Source organism: Monodelphis domestica, chromosome 3 (genome assembly GCF_027887165.1).
Source record: "Monodelphis domestica isolate mMonDom1 chromosome 3, mMonDom1.pri, whole genome shotgun sequence".
Taxonomy (NCBI): Eukaryota; Metazoa; Chordata; class Mammalia; order Didelphimorphia; family Didelphidae; genus Monodelphis; species Monodelphis domestica.
The window spans coordinates 86,533,598-86,549,573 of record NC_077229.1 but is presented as its reverse complement, the minus strand read 5'-3'; the positions used below and the strand labels follow the sequence as shown (position 1 = coordinate 86,549,573).

Here is a 15,976-nt window from a genome sequence, read left to right as displayed (position 1 = left end):
TTGTGCCCAGACAAAGAAGTTGGTTATGGGGTTGGAGAGGTATAGATGTGCTATTCTGTGATTTTCAGTTATAAATTTCTCAGAGCTGGAGCAGATCTAGGGATGTCTTAGCTTGCTCAGCTCACCTCAGCATAATGACGGCTCTGGCTATCTGGGCCAGCTCCCCTGAGAAAGGAAGATGACATCTCCGTGGAGGCCTGGAGAATGGTCCTTGCCCTTTCTTTCTAACCCTCTCTCCCTCTTCTTAGAAACTCATTGTAGACTTGGAAGGGACTTCCAAATAAGTAGTCTATCCTACCCCCATCAAAGTAGTTCCTACTAGCTAGCTTCTCACTATATCTTCAGTATAAAAAGTGTCTGATGCTCTTCTCACCTTCCAACACTCCTGCCATTTTCTACACACTCCCGGCCCCCAGTTAAAGAGAGAGATGGTGGGGAAGGGGAGAGAGAGAGAGAGAGAGAGAGAGAGAGAGAGTGAGAGAGAGAGAGAGAGAGAGAGAGAGAGAGAGAGAGAGAGAGAAGAGGAGAGAGAGAGAGAGAGAGAGGAGAGAGGAGAGAGAGAGAGAGAGAGAGAGAGAGAGAGAGAGAGAGAGAGAGAGAGAGAGAGAGAGAGAGAGAGAGAGAGAGAGAGAGAGAGAGAAAGAGACGAGAGAGGGAGGGAGGGGAGGGAGGAGGAGGGAGGGAGAGAGAGAGAGAGAGAGAGAGAGAGAGAGAGAGAGAGAGAGAGAGAGAGGGAGGGAGGGGAGGGAGGGGAGGAGAGAGAGAGAGAAAGAGAAGCTGTTGCTCTGCAACCTCTCAGAGAACATAAAATGTCAGTGCTGGAAGGTACCTTAGAATATAGAACACAGAACAGTGGAATTAGAAAGGATTTTAGAGAGCAGCCCTAGCTCAGGAATACGAAATCTTTTTGTGCCCCATATCCCTGTTCCAGTAAGTCTGGTGAAGCCTATGGGTCTCTTCTCAGAACCATATCTAAAATGCATAAAATGAAACAAAACACATAGCCAATTATACTGAAATAGTTATCAAATACTTCTTTAAAATAAGCTCATAAAACTCATAAAACTTAAGAATCCCTGGTCAAGTCTACCCTACTCCTCTTACAGGTAGAAAAACTGAGGTTTAACTGCCATCCATGCCCACCCTGCCCCTTATTGGAATTCACTTCTGTTCTCTTTCTAGGCAGCAGAGGGCACTGCCAGACAAAAGAAGAGCTGCGGAGGAAGGCGGAGGGGTTTCTGAGATGGGAAGCAGGGATGTAGGCTGGGGGTTAGCTGGGTGGCTTGTTGATAAGAGATGATCACATGCCTCTCCCAATCTGGCTCAGAGAATCTTCCCAAAATTGTCCATCTCTCTAGTTCTCAAAGACACAATACTCTTCCATATATACACACATGTTTACCTACACAGGAAGCAGCAAAAGGGATCTGGAGAGATCTCAGAGGCAAAGCCAGAAAACTACCCCCATTCTGGGAAATTAAATAAGTCACTTCTACTCTAAGCTCAGTTTCTTCCTCTATAAATTCATTTAAACAAATATTTCCTGCCTTCTACTCCATGCATGCTCCTAATTCTTGGGTCTGGGAGTGTAGAGAAGTGGGGGGAGAGACGTACACCAAGAAAGGAAGGAAATGACAAGTCTTAGTTAAAACAAACTCTTACCAAGATCCAGAATAAAATACTGAGAGAATTGGGTCTTAGACACCAGCCAGCACAAGTCACCTCTCCCCTCTTCTACTTCAGCCCTAGTAGAAATGAAATCTAGGGAAGATAAGGAACTAGCTTAAAGAGAAGGCTCCATTTTTGTCTGATTTGATTTTGAGTCCCATACTCCTTCAAAATCTGTTATTTGGGGGGGCAGCTGGGTAGCTCAGTGGATTGAGAGCCAGGCCTAGAGACTGGAGGTCCTAGGTTCAAATCTGACCTCAGACACTTCCCAGCTGTGTGATCCTGGGCAAGTCACTAGACCCCCATTGCCTAGCCCTTACCACTCTTCTACCTTGGAGCCAATACATAATATTGACTCCAAGATGGAAGGTAAAGATTTTAAAAAACCCTGTTATTTGGATCATTCCCTGATATTGCCTGGCAGTCCTAAGATACCAAGTTTCATATTGAAGTCTGTATTTGGTATCTTGGGGGAGGATAAGAGGAAAGTACAAGAGACAGACCATTGTTGGCTAACTTTGAGGCATAGAGTAGGTAGCATTTGTTTTCAGTAGCTCCTCTCATCACAGCATCTTCACAGTTCTGAAGGGCTCCCTGCTGTGGGTTTCTTGCTTGCACCAGACACTACCAGAGCTTCTTCATTTTGGCCCCTTTGCACCCAGCTTTCTGTGCCAAGTAATTAATGAATCTCTCCCTGGGCAAGAGGGGCAAGACATTTTGGGATGAGCTTCTGGACAGCTCCTAGTACTCAAAAATCTTAAGTCAAAGGAGCCCCTATCACCAGGACACAGAAGGTCCAAAAGAACCGTTTGTGGGGGAAATGGAGGGAGAGGAAGGAGAATGAATGCCCTCAAGGAGATGGAGGGAAGAAGAAAGAGGTGGGTGATATCTTCAAGGGAATATTGTAGAGACAAGTCTTGTTCAGGTACATGTTGTACTGGATGATCTTTGAGGACCCTTTCAGCTCTACAATTCTATGTTCTGGGAGGAAAAGGATGAAAAAGAAAGGGAAGAGAAGGAGAGGGAGGCTCTTTGTCTGATGTCCCACCACATGAGTTCTGGGACCCTTAATAAAATTATACTAAGCTAGCCACCTTAGTAGCCAAACTGAGAATTATAAGCTGTTGATTTAGTCCCCTTGCAGTGAGAAGAAATCTGGAGTTTCTGGAGTAGAGTACTGACTGGCTAACTCTGAGTTATCTTTTTCTGCTTTAAGTGAGGATGACACCTGTATTACCTGTCTCACAGGGCAGTGAGAGAAAACTAACATGCTTTGGAAAGAAAATAAAGAGCTGGAATCTCTTTCTACCTGTGTCCCTTTCCGAGACCAGAGCCCACGTCTGTTCCTTTCATCTCTTCACAGGGTCCATCTAGCTCAGACTAGGTACAAAGGGAAGGAGGGCTTACCACTTGTTTCATAGACTGACTTGAATTAACTCTAGAGAAGGAGGGTGGAGAGGGGGAGGTGGGGCAACTCTCAAGGCCAATTGAGGAGCACAGACTCTTGCCTTCAGCACAAAGTCCTGCACTGATGTCACAGAACACATTAATATTATCATTAATAAGAATGGTGATAATCAACAGCCTCAAACTCCAACCCATTGTCCATGCCATGTCGGGGGTGGGGGTGGAGCTTGGCAACAGGAAAATAGGGAAATTCCTGCCAAAGCTTTGTACAATGGGGACTTTGTGTACCCCGAGATGATTATGGTCACTGTGAATACTTGGCAAGAACCCTGAAACAGTGGTAAATTAGGCTCTGGCAGTACACCATTTATTGGGTTGGCATCCTGGTTAGTGCTATGTAACTTGCTCCTAAGAGTCATAGAAATAGATAGACTGGCATAAGGCTGCACACTTGCCCTACTCAAAACAACTTGATATGGAGGACAGTGGAACAAGTGGCTCTCTTTCATTCTCTGGCACCACAAGAAGGTAAAGCTATACAAGAACAAATCATCTCTACCTACTGGGTTCCTGAGTTCCCTCAAGACTCAGCTCAAATCCTATCTTCTTCAGAAGACTTTCTTGCCACCCCCTCCCCCAAGTATCTTCCTTTCAATATCACCTTACAACTCTCTCTTTCTCTCCCTCTCTCTCTTCTCTCTCTCTTCTCCTCTCTCTCACTTATCTCTCTTTCACAGCTATCTCTCTGCTCTCTCTCTCTTCTCACATCTATCTCTCTCCTCTCTTTCTCTCTCTTTTTCTCTCCCCTCTCTCTTTCTATCCCTCACTTCTCTTTCTTCTATAGCTCTCTCCTCTCTCTCTCTGTTTTCCATTCTTCTTCTTGTTCTTGTTCTTCTCATTCTTCTCTTTCTCTCTTTCCCTCCCCCCTCCCATCTCTCTCTCTCCTCTCTCTTAAATATATGTATAATGTATGTGTATGTATGTATGAAACAGTTTGCTTGTATGTTGTCTTCCTCCTTAGAATGTGAGCTCCTTTAGGGCAGGGGTCTGGGTTTTGCCTTTCTATATAGTCCCAGTGATTACTTAGCAGAGTGCTCAGTAATAAATGCTTGTTTTTAACCCTTACATTCTGTCTTAGTATCAATTCAAGGACAGAAGAGTGGCAAGACTAGGCAGTTGGGGTTAAGCAACTTGCCCAAGGTCACACAACTAAGCAGTGTCTAAGGCCAAGACCTCTTATTTCCAGGTTGGGCTCTCTATACAATGTGTTACCTAGATACCCCTAAATACTTGTTGACTGACTAGAAATGATTTTGTGCAGATGATGATGACAATTTTGTTGTAGTAGACAAAGCAAAAGACTCTGAAATAGGAAAACTTTTGTTCTAATTTCACTTCAGACCTGGGCAAGTCACTAAACCTCTCTATGTTTAAAGGGGTGGAACTCAGTGACCTCTGAGATTTAAAAAAAACTATTTAAATATATGATCCTATGAATCTATGACCTCCAAAGGGGAAAAACATGAATGAGCATGAAATGGAATGATGAGGCAAAGATTTACATTATGTGACAGTACTATATCCTAACAAAAGTAGAAGTAAATCTTTCCAGTTAAGGAAAGAGTTACAAAGAACTCTTTGTTTCTAAGCCTAAATTAGACTAAATAAGAGAGGAAATTAAGGGGCAACTCAGATTTGAAGAACCTAACTAAGGTCATTCAAAATATCTTCTTAACTCAAACTACTGAAATTATATCTAATAAAATATGTGGCAAAAAAGAATGATGATATCTCAAATTATTTTGAAAAAGAGATGGGTATACTTAGACTGGAATTTTGAAAAGTCTTTTTTCTGTTTGAAAAACTATATGTTCAAATAACACACCAAAATATAGTTAAATACACCAAAATAATTTTGAAAAGCTGACATTTGTTAGAAGCAGCAAAATGAACACAATCTCTTGCAGCATTGGGAAAGAAATATGAAACTACATATTTCATGAAAGCATCGGTATAACCTATATCATCAGACTATTCCCTGCCTGGGGTGGGGGGATGAGAAGGAGGGAGAAAATCAGAATCCTAAAATATCAGAAAACAGCTATCAAAAATTGTCTCTACATGTAACTAAAAAAATTAAATTGTTTTTACACATAATTGGAAAAATATATAAAAACAGATTTGTGAACTAAAACAACAATAACATTGGCAAAGAATGTGAAAAACATTTCAGGACTTGCAGACAACAGAATATATGGAGGTTTTTGCCTTAGTAAGAACCATAGTAGGAAAAGGGGAGAACCAGTGTCAAAACATCACCATGATGGAAGCAATTTGAGAGAGCTACAGAAAGTCACTGGAAGATTTTATTACCTAGTGCTGGACCATACCCCAGAATATTCTGTTGTCCACCATATTGAACACTATATTGCCCAATTAAATGCAATTTAAAAGAATCATTCCAGAATGGAACCTGGAGAACAAAAGTATATGTAAAATTCAAGATCACCTGAATCAGCAATTAAAATAAGAGCCAGTTGCTAAATATCTATTAAGCTCCTACTATCCCAGGCACTGAGATAAGCACTGGATGATAATAGCTTATATTTATGTAGTGCTTTAAGGTTTGCAAATTGATTTACAAATATCACCTCATTTTATTCTCTTAACAACCCTGGGGAGTGGGTACCATTATCTGCATTTTAGAAATGATAAAACTGAGGCCAAAAATGTGTTATGAAGAGTCTGAGCTTTGCAAAGTTCAGAATAAACAATTCAATATCAAAATGAAAGCGTTTATGACAAACGTTTGAGAAATAAAGAAATCAGAGGAAAGAGAGTATTCCCAAAGAAGGATGATGTGAGGAAATTGCTGGTCATCTCTATGACCAAAAAAGACCAACATAATGAATATTCAAGTGGATTTAAATGAGAAACAAAACCTGTATACCATTCATATATTGAATAACAGAATAATTACACCAAGAGGTGGTTAAAAGTCTAGCTCCTCTCTAAAACTGGAAAGCAGTAGTGCCCTATAACATCTATAATTATTGTCGCAAATGTTTCATAGTGGCCCATGAATTATTAGCAAAGGACTTTACCATCTTCCTCTCAGATGTAAGTCAGACCCCAACTTTTTTTTTTTAAACAGAAGGAATTACTCGTTTACTACCAGAAGATGAGAATGCCAGGTACCACTTTAATTACAAGCCAATTAAATATTTATCAATTTTATACAAAGCATTCACAGTTTATATCACTTTAAAATAAATATAGAAACACTTACAAGAAAACAATATTTTGAATGAGAAGGAAAAAAGACGTGCCAAAAAGTAAGGCACAAAGAGCAACTTATTATGCTTCCTTTTGGGTATAGGTGTATCTCAGATATATTGCAGAGTAGTTACAGATCACTGCAATAAAACAAATATCAAAATAAAGCAAGTCACATGATTTTTTTGGTTTCCCAATGCATATAAAAGTTATGCTTGCACTTTATACTATCAAGTGTGTAATAGTATTATGTCTAAAAACCATATATACTTTAATTAAAATTATTTTATTGCTAAAAATGCTAACCCTCATTTGAGTTTTCAGTAGTCACAATTTCTTTTTGCTGGTGGAAGATCTCACCTTGCTATTGATCAGATTGGTGGTTGCTGAAGATTGGGGTGGCTGTAGCAATTTCTTTTATTTTTAATATAATTTTTTTATTTTATTTAAAAAAATATTTCCCCACAGTTACATAATTTGTGTTCTCTCCCTCCCCTCTTCCCTCCCCCTTCCCAGAGATGGCAAGCAATTCCACTGAGTTATTTGTGTGTTATCACTCAATACCAAAACTATTTCCATGTTATTCATTTTTGTAATATAGTAAACTTTTTAAAACCTAAACTCCAAAACATATGCCCATATACATAAGTGATAAATCATATGTTTTCTTCTGGATTTCTACTCCCACAGTTCCTTCTCTGGAGGTGGATATTGTTCTTTCTCATAAGTCCCTCAGAATTATCCTGGATCATTGTATTGCTGTCAGTAGCAAAGTCTTATCACATTTGATTGTCCCTCAATGTTTCAGTTTCTGTGTACAATGTTCTCCTGTTTCTGCTCATTTCACTCCACATCAATTCATGGAGATCTTTCCAGTTCTTATAGGAATCAAGCAGTTAGTTCATCCTTTCTCATAGCACAATAGTATTCCATCACCATCAGACACCATAATTTGTTCACTCATTCCTCAATCAAGGGACATTCCTTCAGTTTCCAATTTTTGTCACCATAAAAAGTGCAGCAATAAATATTTTTGTACACACAAGTCCACCTCCATTTTAAAAAATCTCTTTGGGGTACAAACCAATAGTGGTATTGCTGGATCAAAGGGTAGGCATGCTTTTAAAGCCCTTTGGACATAATTCCAAATTGCCTTCCAGAATAGTTGGATAAATTCACAACTCCACCAGCAATGCATTAGTGTCCCAATTTTGCCACATCCCCTCCAACATTTATTATTTTCCTTTTTAGTCATATTGGCCAATCTGTGTAGCAATTTCTTAAAATAAGACAATAAACTCTGCTGCATTGATTGACTCTTCCTTTCATGAAAGATTTCTCTGTAGCATGTGACGCAGCTGTTTGATAGCATCTAGCCCACAGTAGAATTTCTTTCAAAATTGTAATCAATACTCTCAATACTTCTTCATCAACTAAGTTTATGTAATATTCTTCAATATTGTGTCTCAGAGAATGGTAGGGAGTGTTGAGGAGAGAGAGACGAGGGAATGACCAGTCAGTGGAGCAATAAGAACACATGCAACATTTATCAATTAAGGCACAGTTCATAGTGCCCCCAAATACTTATAATTGTAACATTAACATAATAGTAAGTCACCATACCAGATATAATAAGAATGAAAAAGTTTGAAATGTTGCAAGAATTATCAAAATGGGATACAGAGAAACAATGTGAGCACATGCTACTGGGGAAATGGCACTGATAAACTTGCTTGATATAGGATTGCCACAAACTTTCAATTGAAAAAAAAAATAGTATCTGCAAAGCGAAGTGCAATTAAATAAGGCATGACTAACTTGGTCTTCCCTCCCTAGATTGTAAACTCTTTGTGGGCAGGGACTTTCTTTTTCTAATTTGCATTTCTAGAGATTAACTCAGTGCCTGGCACATAGTGGATGTTTAATAAATATTTATTGAGTGACTATTATCTATCTGATAATTATTGAATAAACCACTTCGAAAGTACCATAACACTGAATTACCTTTATTGATTATTACAATGCTTCTGACCCAGTTCAACACTCATGGCTTATTCATGCATAGTACTGAAATATAAAATAGAATCAAGTATAGTGAAAATGTGAGAGTATTTGATGTCCACATGGAAAACTGTTCTCTACATGCCATCACCAACACAATAACAGAGAAAACTGATAAAGAGTATGGCATTTTTCAGGGAGACCATATATACCTATTATGATTTTGCCCAGCCTTAAAACTCATTGTTATCTTTCTTGAATAAAACTAAGTAAGGTGATGTACATGGATGACATCAAGATATATCATTCTACTGAAAAGCACATTAAGCAGTTGTTCATCATCTACAAAACATTTATTTTTTTCTATCCAGTATATATTAAGCACGTATTATGTGCCAAGCACTGGGAACACAAAGGAAAAACAAAAAACAAAAAACAAACCACTCCTCTTCAAGGAGCTTAGATTCTAATGGATTTATATCCTTCTTAGTTTGTATTCATTTCAGTGTACCTTCTTCTATAGCTCCCTCCCCCAAAGTCCTGGAGGGGCAGTCAGAATATTCCTTGCTATCCATTTTAACTTCCTCACTCTTCCTTTATCTTCTTAATAATTTTTCCTTCTCTGAGGAAATAAAAAATTTCTCCATGTTCGTAATAATAAGGACTATAGTATAATTCCCAGATTATCCTCTCTCCTTTCTCAAGGAGCTCAGACCCTGACTGGGGGTTTCCCCGTTCTAGCCTTTTTATTTGGAGACTTTAAATAGCCTCCAAATTTTCCAACTCTCCAATTCTTCAGCCTACATAAACCTCATGAACTATTCCTTCACCTCAGTCATACCTAAGATGGTTACACTCTGAACCTGACCATTACCCATAAGTGTTCTATTTCCCTAATTAGTAACTGACATTCCCCTCTCTGAACTCAACCTTTTATCATTCCACTTTTCCTCAAGCCTTACCAATCCTAAACCTGGTTTTTGTTCTCATCAAGACCTCTAAACCAATATGGAAATAGATCTTGATCAATGATCATGTAAATGAACATGTAAAACCCAGTGGAATTGCTCTTTGGCTCTGGGAGAGGGGTGGGAGGAAGGGAGGGAAAGAACATGAACCTTGTAACCATGGGGAAAATATTCTAAATTAACTAATTAAATAAATAAACTTAATTTTTAAAAAGACCTCTAAACCCTCCATCCTTCGATATTTTCTTATTTGCTCTGACTTTACTATCCTTCCTTTCTGATCTCAATCCATTGAGAGTTGGCCATTTCAACTCTACATCATTCTGATTTTGAATCTTGCTTTTTCTGTTTATCTCTTGCCAAATTCAGCCATGGCTTTCTCCCACCATTGGCTTCTGATCATATTCATAAGTAATTGAACACAGCTGGCAGAAGTCTCAAAACTATGCCGACTGGGTATATTGCAAATTCATGTTATCCAACCCATTTTTTTCCCTTACTGTAGACAGGAAGTCCTTTTATTCTCCCTAATTGACTTCCTATCTCATTCCTTAAAGAAGCTATTCCAAACCTTTTTCTTTCCTCTGAAAGTCTCATATACCTCCTTCTGACCTCTCTCTCTCTCAACCCAGAACCTCACCTCTTACTTTCAGAGAAAATCTAGACCATTTAATATGAGCTCCTTCTTCTCCCATTCCTTACATTTCAAAACTCTCTTTTCCTAACAGAGATGTCTCTTCTCTAAGCCAAGACAAGCCTTAACAATGTGCTTTCAATCTCATTCTTTCCCACCTTCTTCAAAGGATTGCATCATTAATCGCCCTTCCTTTCTTTCTCAAATCATCACCCTCTTGCAATCTACTGCCTCTTCCCATCATGATCTTCAAACAAGCCCATCTCCCTCATCTTAAAAAAACTTTGCTTATATTTTGCTGCCTCTACTTCCCTTTTTTCATTCCCTCCACTCTTTGCAATCTTGCTTCTGATCTTATTACTCAACTGAATATGCCCTATAAAATTGTCAAATCTGATGGTCTTCACCTCAAACTTCATCCTTCTTGACCTACCAACTTCATATGACATTGATGACCTTTTCCTACCTCACTCCCAATACTCCCTTCCCTCTGAGTTTTTGTGTCACTACTCTTTCTTTTTCTCCTTTCTGTATGATTGCTCCTTCTCATTTTCCTTGGCTGATTCATCATCCATATCTTGAGTATTAATTGCAAATGTCTCCCGAATTGCAAATGGTTTTGTCTTAAACCCCCTTCTCTCTCTATGTTCTTTCTTTGATAACCTCATAAGCTCTTATGAGTTGATTCTCAGATGTCATGTCCAAAACTGAATTCATTATTTTCCCTCAAACCATCCCTTTCCCCTAAACTTCTCTATTTCTGTCAAAGGCATCATCTTCTTCCCAGGCTCCCAAATTCACAACCATGGCCTTATCCTGTACTTCTTATACTCCTTTACCTCACATATCCAACCACATCCACCTCTACAACATTTCACATCTGAACCCTTCTCTCCATTAGCCCAACTACTATGTTAGCAGTATCTCTCTCTCCTAGATCACCACAACAGTCTCCTACTTGATCTTTTAACCTCAAATCTCTTCCTACTCTAGTTCATCCTACAAACTGTTGTCAAAGTGACCTTTCTCAAGTGTAGGTCTGACTTTTCAGCTCAACTCTGGTAGCTCCTGATTGTCTCTAGGATATAATGTAAATTTCTCCATTGAACTTATGAAGTCCTGCCCAATCTGGCCCCGACTTCCTTTTCCAACTTGATTGGAAATTATCCCCTTTCCACACTCTTCAATCCAGCTAACTTATTCTTTTCTCTGTTCCTTACAAACAGGAAACTCCAACTTTTGTTGCATCTTTGTGAGTTGAATGACCTCCATGCTCGAAACAAAGAAGTGCTTCTTTACTTCTGCCTCATAACATTCGTCTCTTCATTTAAGAAAAATGGAACCTCACAATAATCCTGTGAGGAAGTTACTATAGGTATTATCATTCATATTTGATAAATAAGGAAATTGAGACTCAAAGAGATTATGTGACCTGACCATTGTCATACAACTAGTAAAGTAAATCTATTTCTATCTTTGGAAGCAAGTTCTTCACAAGGATGAGCTCACAGAGACCCACACTACCTCCACCCTGATCTCTTACAAGTCAGTTAAGGAGTATTTATTAAGTTCTTACTGTGTGCCAGGCATTGCACCAGTGCCTGGAAATATAAACCCTGGGAATACAAAAACAACAAAAAGAAAGATAGTCCATGACTTTGAGGAGTTTAAGTTCTAATTGAGGACAACAAATAAAAAGGATCTGGAAAATGGTATGTGTATGTAGGAGGGGGTAGGGCATGGTGTGGCAAATTTGGAAAGTGAAAGATGATTGGTTTGGGTCCTTCCTCAAAATGTTGAGTAGCTTAAACTTGGGGGCAAAGTCTAGAGAATAAAGAATAGGTGATCTGAGCCCTTTTTCAAAATGGAGGATCCCACACCACCAGCTCTCTCCTCTTAACTTCTGGAAAGACTGGTTTAAGCAAATAACAGACTCCTTATTCAGTCATTCAGCAGTTATTGAGTGTCTATTCTGTGAAGTGTCTTTGTCCAGCAGATTAATTAAGGGATGATTTGCTTAAAAGAAGAATTATTCACTTTACAAAAAGCCTCACTAAATTACCACTCCCCAGAGCATTTCATATTTAGTTCAGATTTTAAAAAATCCTTTTATATACAATAGTCCTTTTTTCATCTTTGTATCCTCAGCACTACTTAGCACAACACAGGAGCCAAACCAGTAGGCTTTTAACAAATGTTTTTGTTAAAGCACACAGAGAGATTTGATAAATCAAAGCACCCCTTAAGCATCTTCACACTCACCACTCTGGCCATCCCCAGAGAAGTAGATGAGGTATCACTAGGGAGAAAAAGAGGGAGAAGGAGAGGGAGAGGGGGAAAGAGAGGGGGAGTGAAAGAGAGAGAGAGAGAGAGGGAGAGAGAGAGAGAGAGAGAGAGAGAGAGAGAGAGAGAGAGAGAGAGAGAGAGAGAGAGAGAGAGAGAGAGAGAGAGAGAGAGAGAGAGAGAGAGAGAGAGTTCTACTGTACTTAACTAGCATTTGAAAGTATCATGATTTGGAAAAGCGATTATCTTGTTTGGTTCCAGAAGGCAGAATAGGAAGTAATGGGAAGAAGTTTCAAAGAAACAAACTTTCTAAAAATGAGAGTTGTCTCAAAGTGAAATGGATTGGGGATAGTGTGGGGGAGGTTCTCCAACAGTACATTAGTTTGCAGGTTATGTAAAGATAACCATTTATGTCTGTTGTAGAGGGGATTTTTGCTAGACTATGGGCTAGATGCTAGATGGGCTAGACTAGATGGCCTTTCAGGTTTATTCCAACTCTAAGAATCTTATCCTGAGACAAAGAGAACAAAGAGAATTAGGAGAGCGGCAGAGGGAAAGAGTGAGCCAGGGACCGGAAGCAGAAATTAAGGGAAGAAGTAATTAAAGATGGAAAAGAAGAAGGTTTAATAAATCACTTTTGAATGAGAGAAGGTGCTTTTGTGAGCAGAGGTGGCACGTCTAGATGGTTAAGCTGATTCGAATGATAACATTACTTGGGGAGGGAGAGGTGGAAGGTTGGGTAGTAGGTAATAAAGAAACAGTAGAAAGAGAGACAGAAAGAGATAGAGGGAATGCAGAGTCAAAGAGGGTGGAAAAATTAGAGGGAGAAATGAGACAGATGAGGAAGAGGCCCTCAGACCCAAGCTAAGAGAAAGACTGAGACCACTACGTTTATTACCTTCTGGGGATTATTGAGAGGATACCAATTTTTTCAAAATCTGCGGCCCGCCCTCCAGCCCCAAGCCCCAAGCCCCAAGCCCCAAGCCCCAAGCCCCAAGCCCCAAGCCCCAAGCCCCAAGCCCCAAGCCCCAAGCCCCAAGCCCCAAGCCCCAAGCCCCAAGCATTGGAATAGTCGGGTGCCTTTAAATGCCCCGCCCCATACTGTTTTCTCCTCCTCCCCTTCTCCCCATCTTCTACTCTCCCCCTCCTCCTGCCCCCAGATCAGGCGTTCCCAGGCCCCGCCCCATGCCCCCCACCCCCTGACGTCAGGAGCTGTCCGCGTCCCCCGGTGCTGAAACAAAATGGCTGGTGGCGGTGGAGGTAGGGACCCGGCGTGAGCGGAGAACAGAGCCCAGAGAGCTCGGGAGCCAAGAATCCAGCAAGCCGAAAGAGCCAGCGATCAGGCCGGGTAGGGCTGGGCTGGGATGCCACAGCCCCGCGGGCGGGTGTCGGCGCATAGGCAGCCTCCCTGCTGAGCTCCGGGTCCCCCCACCTCCGCCCCCAGCCCCGGGCTCGGCCCCCAGGACCATGTCGCTGCTCTGCGTTGGAGGTGAGCTGAACCGGTGTAGGGATGCAGACCTACACTTTCCACCCCCTGCCTCCCCCCTCGATTCTGGGGTTCACATACTCTGGGGTTGGGGTGTGGAAAGGGTGGGACTGGGTGGGGGAGGAACGCTAGGGTCACCAGGGCTCCCTACCCCATAGCCTCTAGGCTGCTCACCCAGGTTTACACATCTTGGGGTTGAGGGTTGAGACCAGGATTGGAAGGGATGAGAGGGTACCGAGAGTTCCCCTTTCCTTCCGCCTCCGGACTTTCCGCCAGGGTTAGCATGCCCAGGGTGGGTGGGGTGGGGGATGGGAGACTAGGGATCTGGGAAGGAGAGTGCTGTGATTAGATTCCTTCGCTCCTACACCCACCCACCTGCGGTTTATCCCTGTCCCATATTCTCTCTGGAAAAGGCTGGGGCCCCTGGGCTGGGCAGGGGTTCACTCCCTGCCACCTCCGCCCCGCCTAGTTATAACTCTTCACTCCGCACTTGGAGATTCTCCAGCATTGGGCTCTCTCCCTTCTCAGCCTCGTTACAAATTTAGGGCTCCCCCCAAGGGGTAGTTGTGTGTTGGGGGGTGAAAGGGAGCTATTTTTGTTCTTTCTGTGAGCTGCCCACGCTTTTCACCCTCTAGGGAAGCTGGGCCTGGGGCTGGTACTGGGTGTGTGTGTTGGGGGTTGGAGATGGGGTGGGGCAGAAGACTGTCCTGGGGAGGGAGAAAAGGATTTTCGTGCTAGGGGTCCCAGTGCTGGGGAACAGGGGAACCCCCAGGCATGCGAGCAGCCAATGGGACTCAATACTCGCTGGGTACTCTGGCTTCAGGATTCCTTTGGAAGCCGAGGTTGGCCCTTCTAACCTTTAGTCAAGCTTAAGCTTCAGTAGGCTGCCTGCACCCCCTCCTCATCTCATCTGCATGCATGCCCCTCTCCCACTTCTGAAGCTTCATTCACAAACCCTGTCCCGCCGCGGGCACCGCCCCTCAGGGTGTCTCCCCCCCATCCCTTATGCAAATCGCCCCCGACTGGCGTAGTTGGCATGCTCCCTTAAAGGGACAGGGCCACTTGGAAAACCTGTCTCTTTCGCCTTGTAAGGTTTATGGGTGGGGTAAGAGGGAAGGGAAGAAAGTCTCAAGCAGATGGAGGTCCTGGAGTCCAGGGCCCTGCCACTTAGAAGACTGGGGGATAGGAATAGCCAAGAGAAGATTATTTGAAGTGAGATGAATCATAACCCATCTCTTATCCTAGCTCTGGTCTGAGAGTCAGAGATCATTCTCACCCCCAAATAGGGAGGGGGGTGAGAATAAGGGGTGCGTGTGTGTGGGTGAAACCCAGAGCCTTCCACACAGGAAGGCATAAAGGATTCTAGTTATTCCAGCTGGCACTGGGTTGGGTGGGGTGTAGTGTGGGAAGAAGGAATTGGGAGGCTCTTCGTTACCCCCTGGTCCATCTGGCCCCCAACCCACCTCTCTCAATTTCCTCCCTTAAGGAAGCCCCTCCTCTCCCCAGGGGCCAGTTTTCTCTACTAAAGAGGAGAGGGAAAGTGGGGGAAATGTCTAGAACATTCGCCTGAGGGAAGGGAAAGAGGGAGGAATCTTACCATAAACTCTGACGCAAGTGTTTGAGGGATGGAGAAGGAGGGGCTAGGGCACTGGGGCTCTAGTACTGGAACCCGGAGGTCAGGAGTTTTTGCTCCCATCCTGAATCAAGAAACGAAGAATCCTGATTGCAGATCCTGGGTCCAGGATCTAGGGAAGGCTGGCACTAGGGCCAGCCAGGGAGCTCTGAGTTGTCCTGATTGGCATCAAAAACCCAATGCAGAGAATTCCGGAAGCATTGGCCCTGGCCTGAGCACCTTCCCATAGCAGCACTGGAGCAAAGCCTGGAGGAAGGGCTGTTCACCGGGAAAGGACCCAGCTTTGGGCATTTAACTTTTATTGAAAACATTGTTGTCCCTGGGTAAAGCTGGGTCAGCATCACCTCTACCCAGATAAACACACAGCCAGGGGCAAATAGATATATGTATGCATACAACACAAAGATATGACTACATGTATATATATGTACATGTACACATTTAGTTATAGAGAGACATACTTGTACTCACCCATACATGCATGCATACACACACACACACACACACATATATATATATACATACATGCATACACTAAACCATCTTGTGGTATGCCAGAAAGAGTCTTGGGTTCCAATGCCAACTCAGACACTTGCTGACTGTGTGACCATGGGCAGCTT

The 15,976-nt window shown here is 42.2% G+C and overlaps 1 protein-coding gene and 1 long non-coding RNA gene across 2 annotated transcripts in view; both read left to right on the top strand.

Annotated features, from left to right (window-relative positions):
• The first annotated feature begins 3,506 nt into the window (after nucleotides 1–3,506).
• Nucleotides 3,507–11,427, top strand: LOC130457960 (uncharacterized). The gene is made up of 2 exons (XR_008917197.1): nucleotides 3,507–3,603; nucleotides 11,181–11,427. It is a non-coding gene; the product is annotated as an uncharacterized LOC130457960 (long non-coding RNA).
• Nucleotides 11,428–13,444: 2,017 nt separating this feature from the next.
• UNC13A (unc-13 homolog A) overlaps nucleotides 13,445–15,976 on the top strand; it is a 95,015-nt gene continuing 92,483 nt past the window's right edge. Inside the window, exon 1 of the mRNA XM_056822383.1 lies at nucleotides 13,445–13,726. Coding sequence (XP_056678361.1) covers nucleotides 13,705–13,726 — 22 coding nt within the window. The 5' untranslated portion in view covers nucleotides 13,445–13,704. The remainder of the gene's footprint in view (nucleotides 13,727–15,976) is intronic.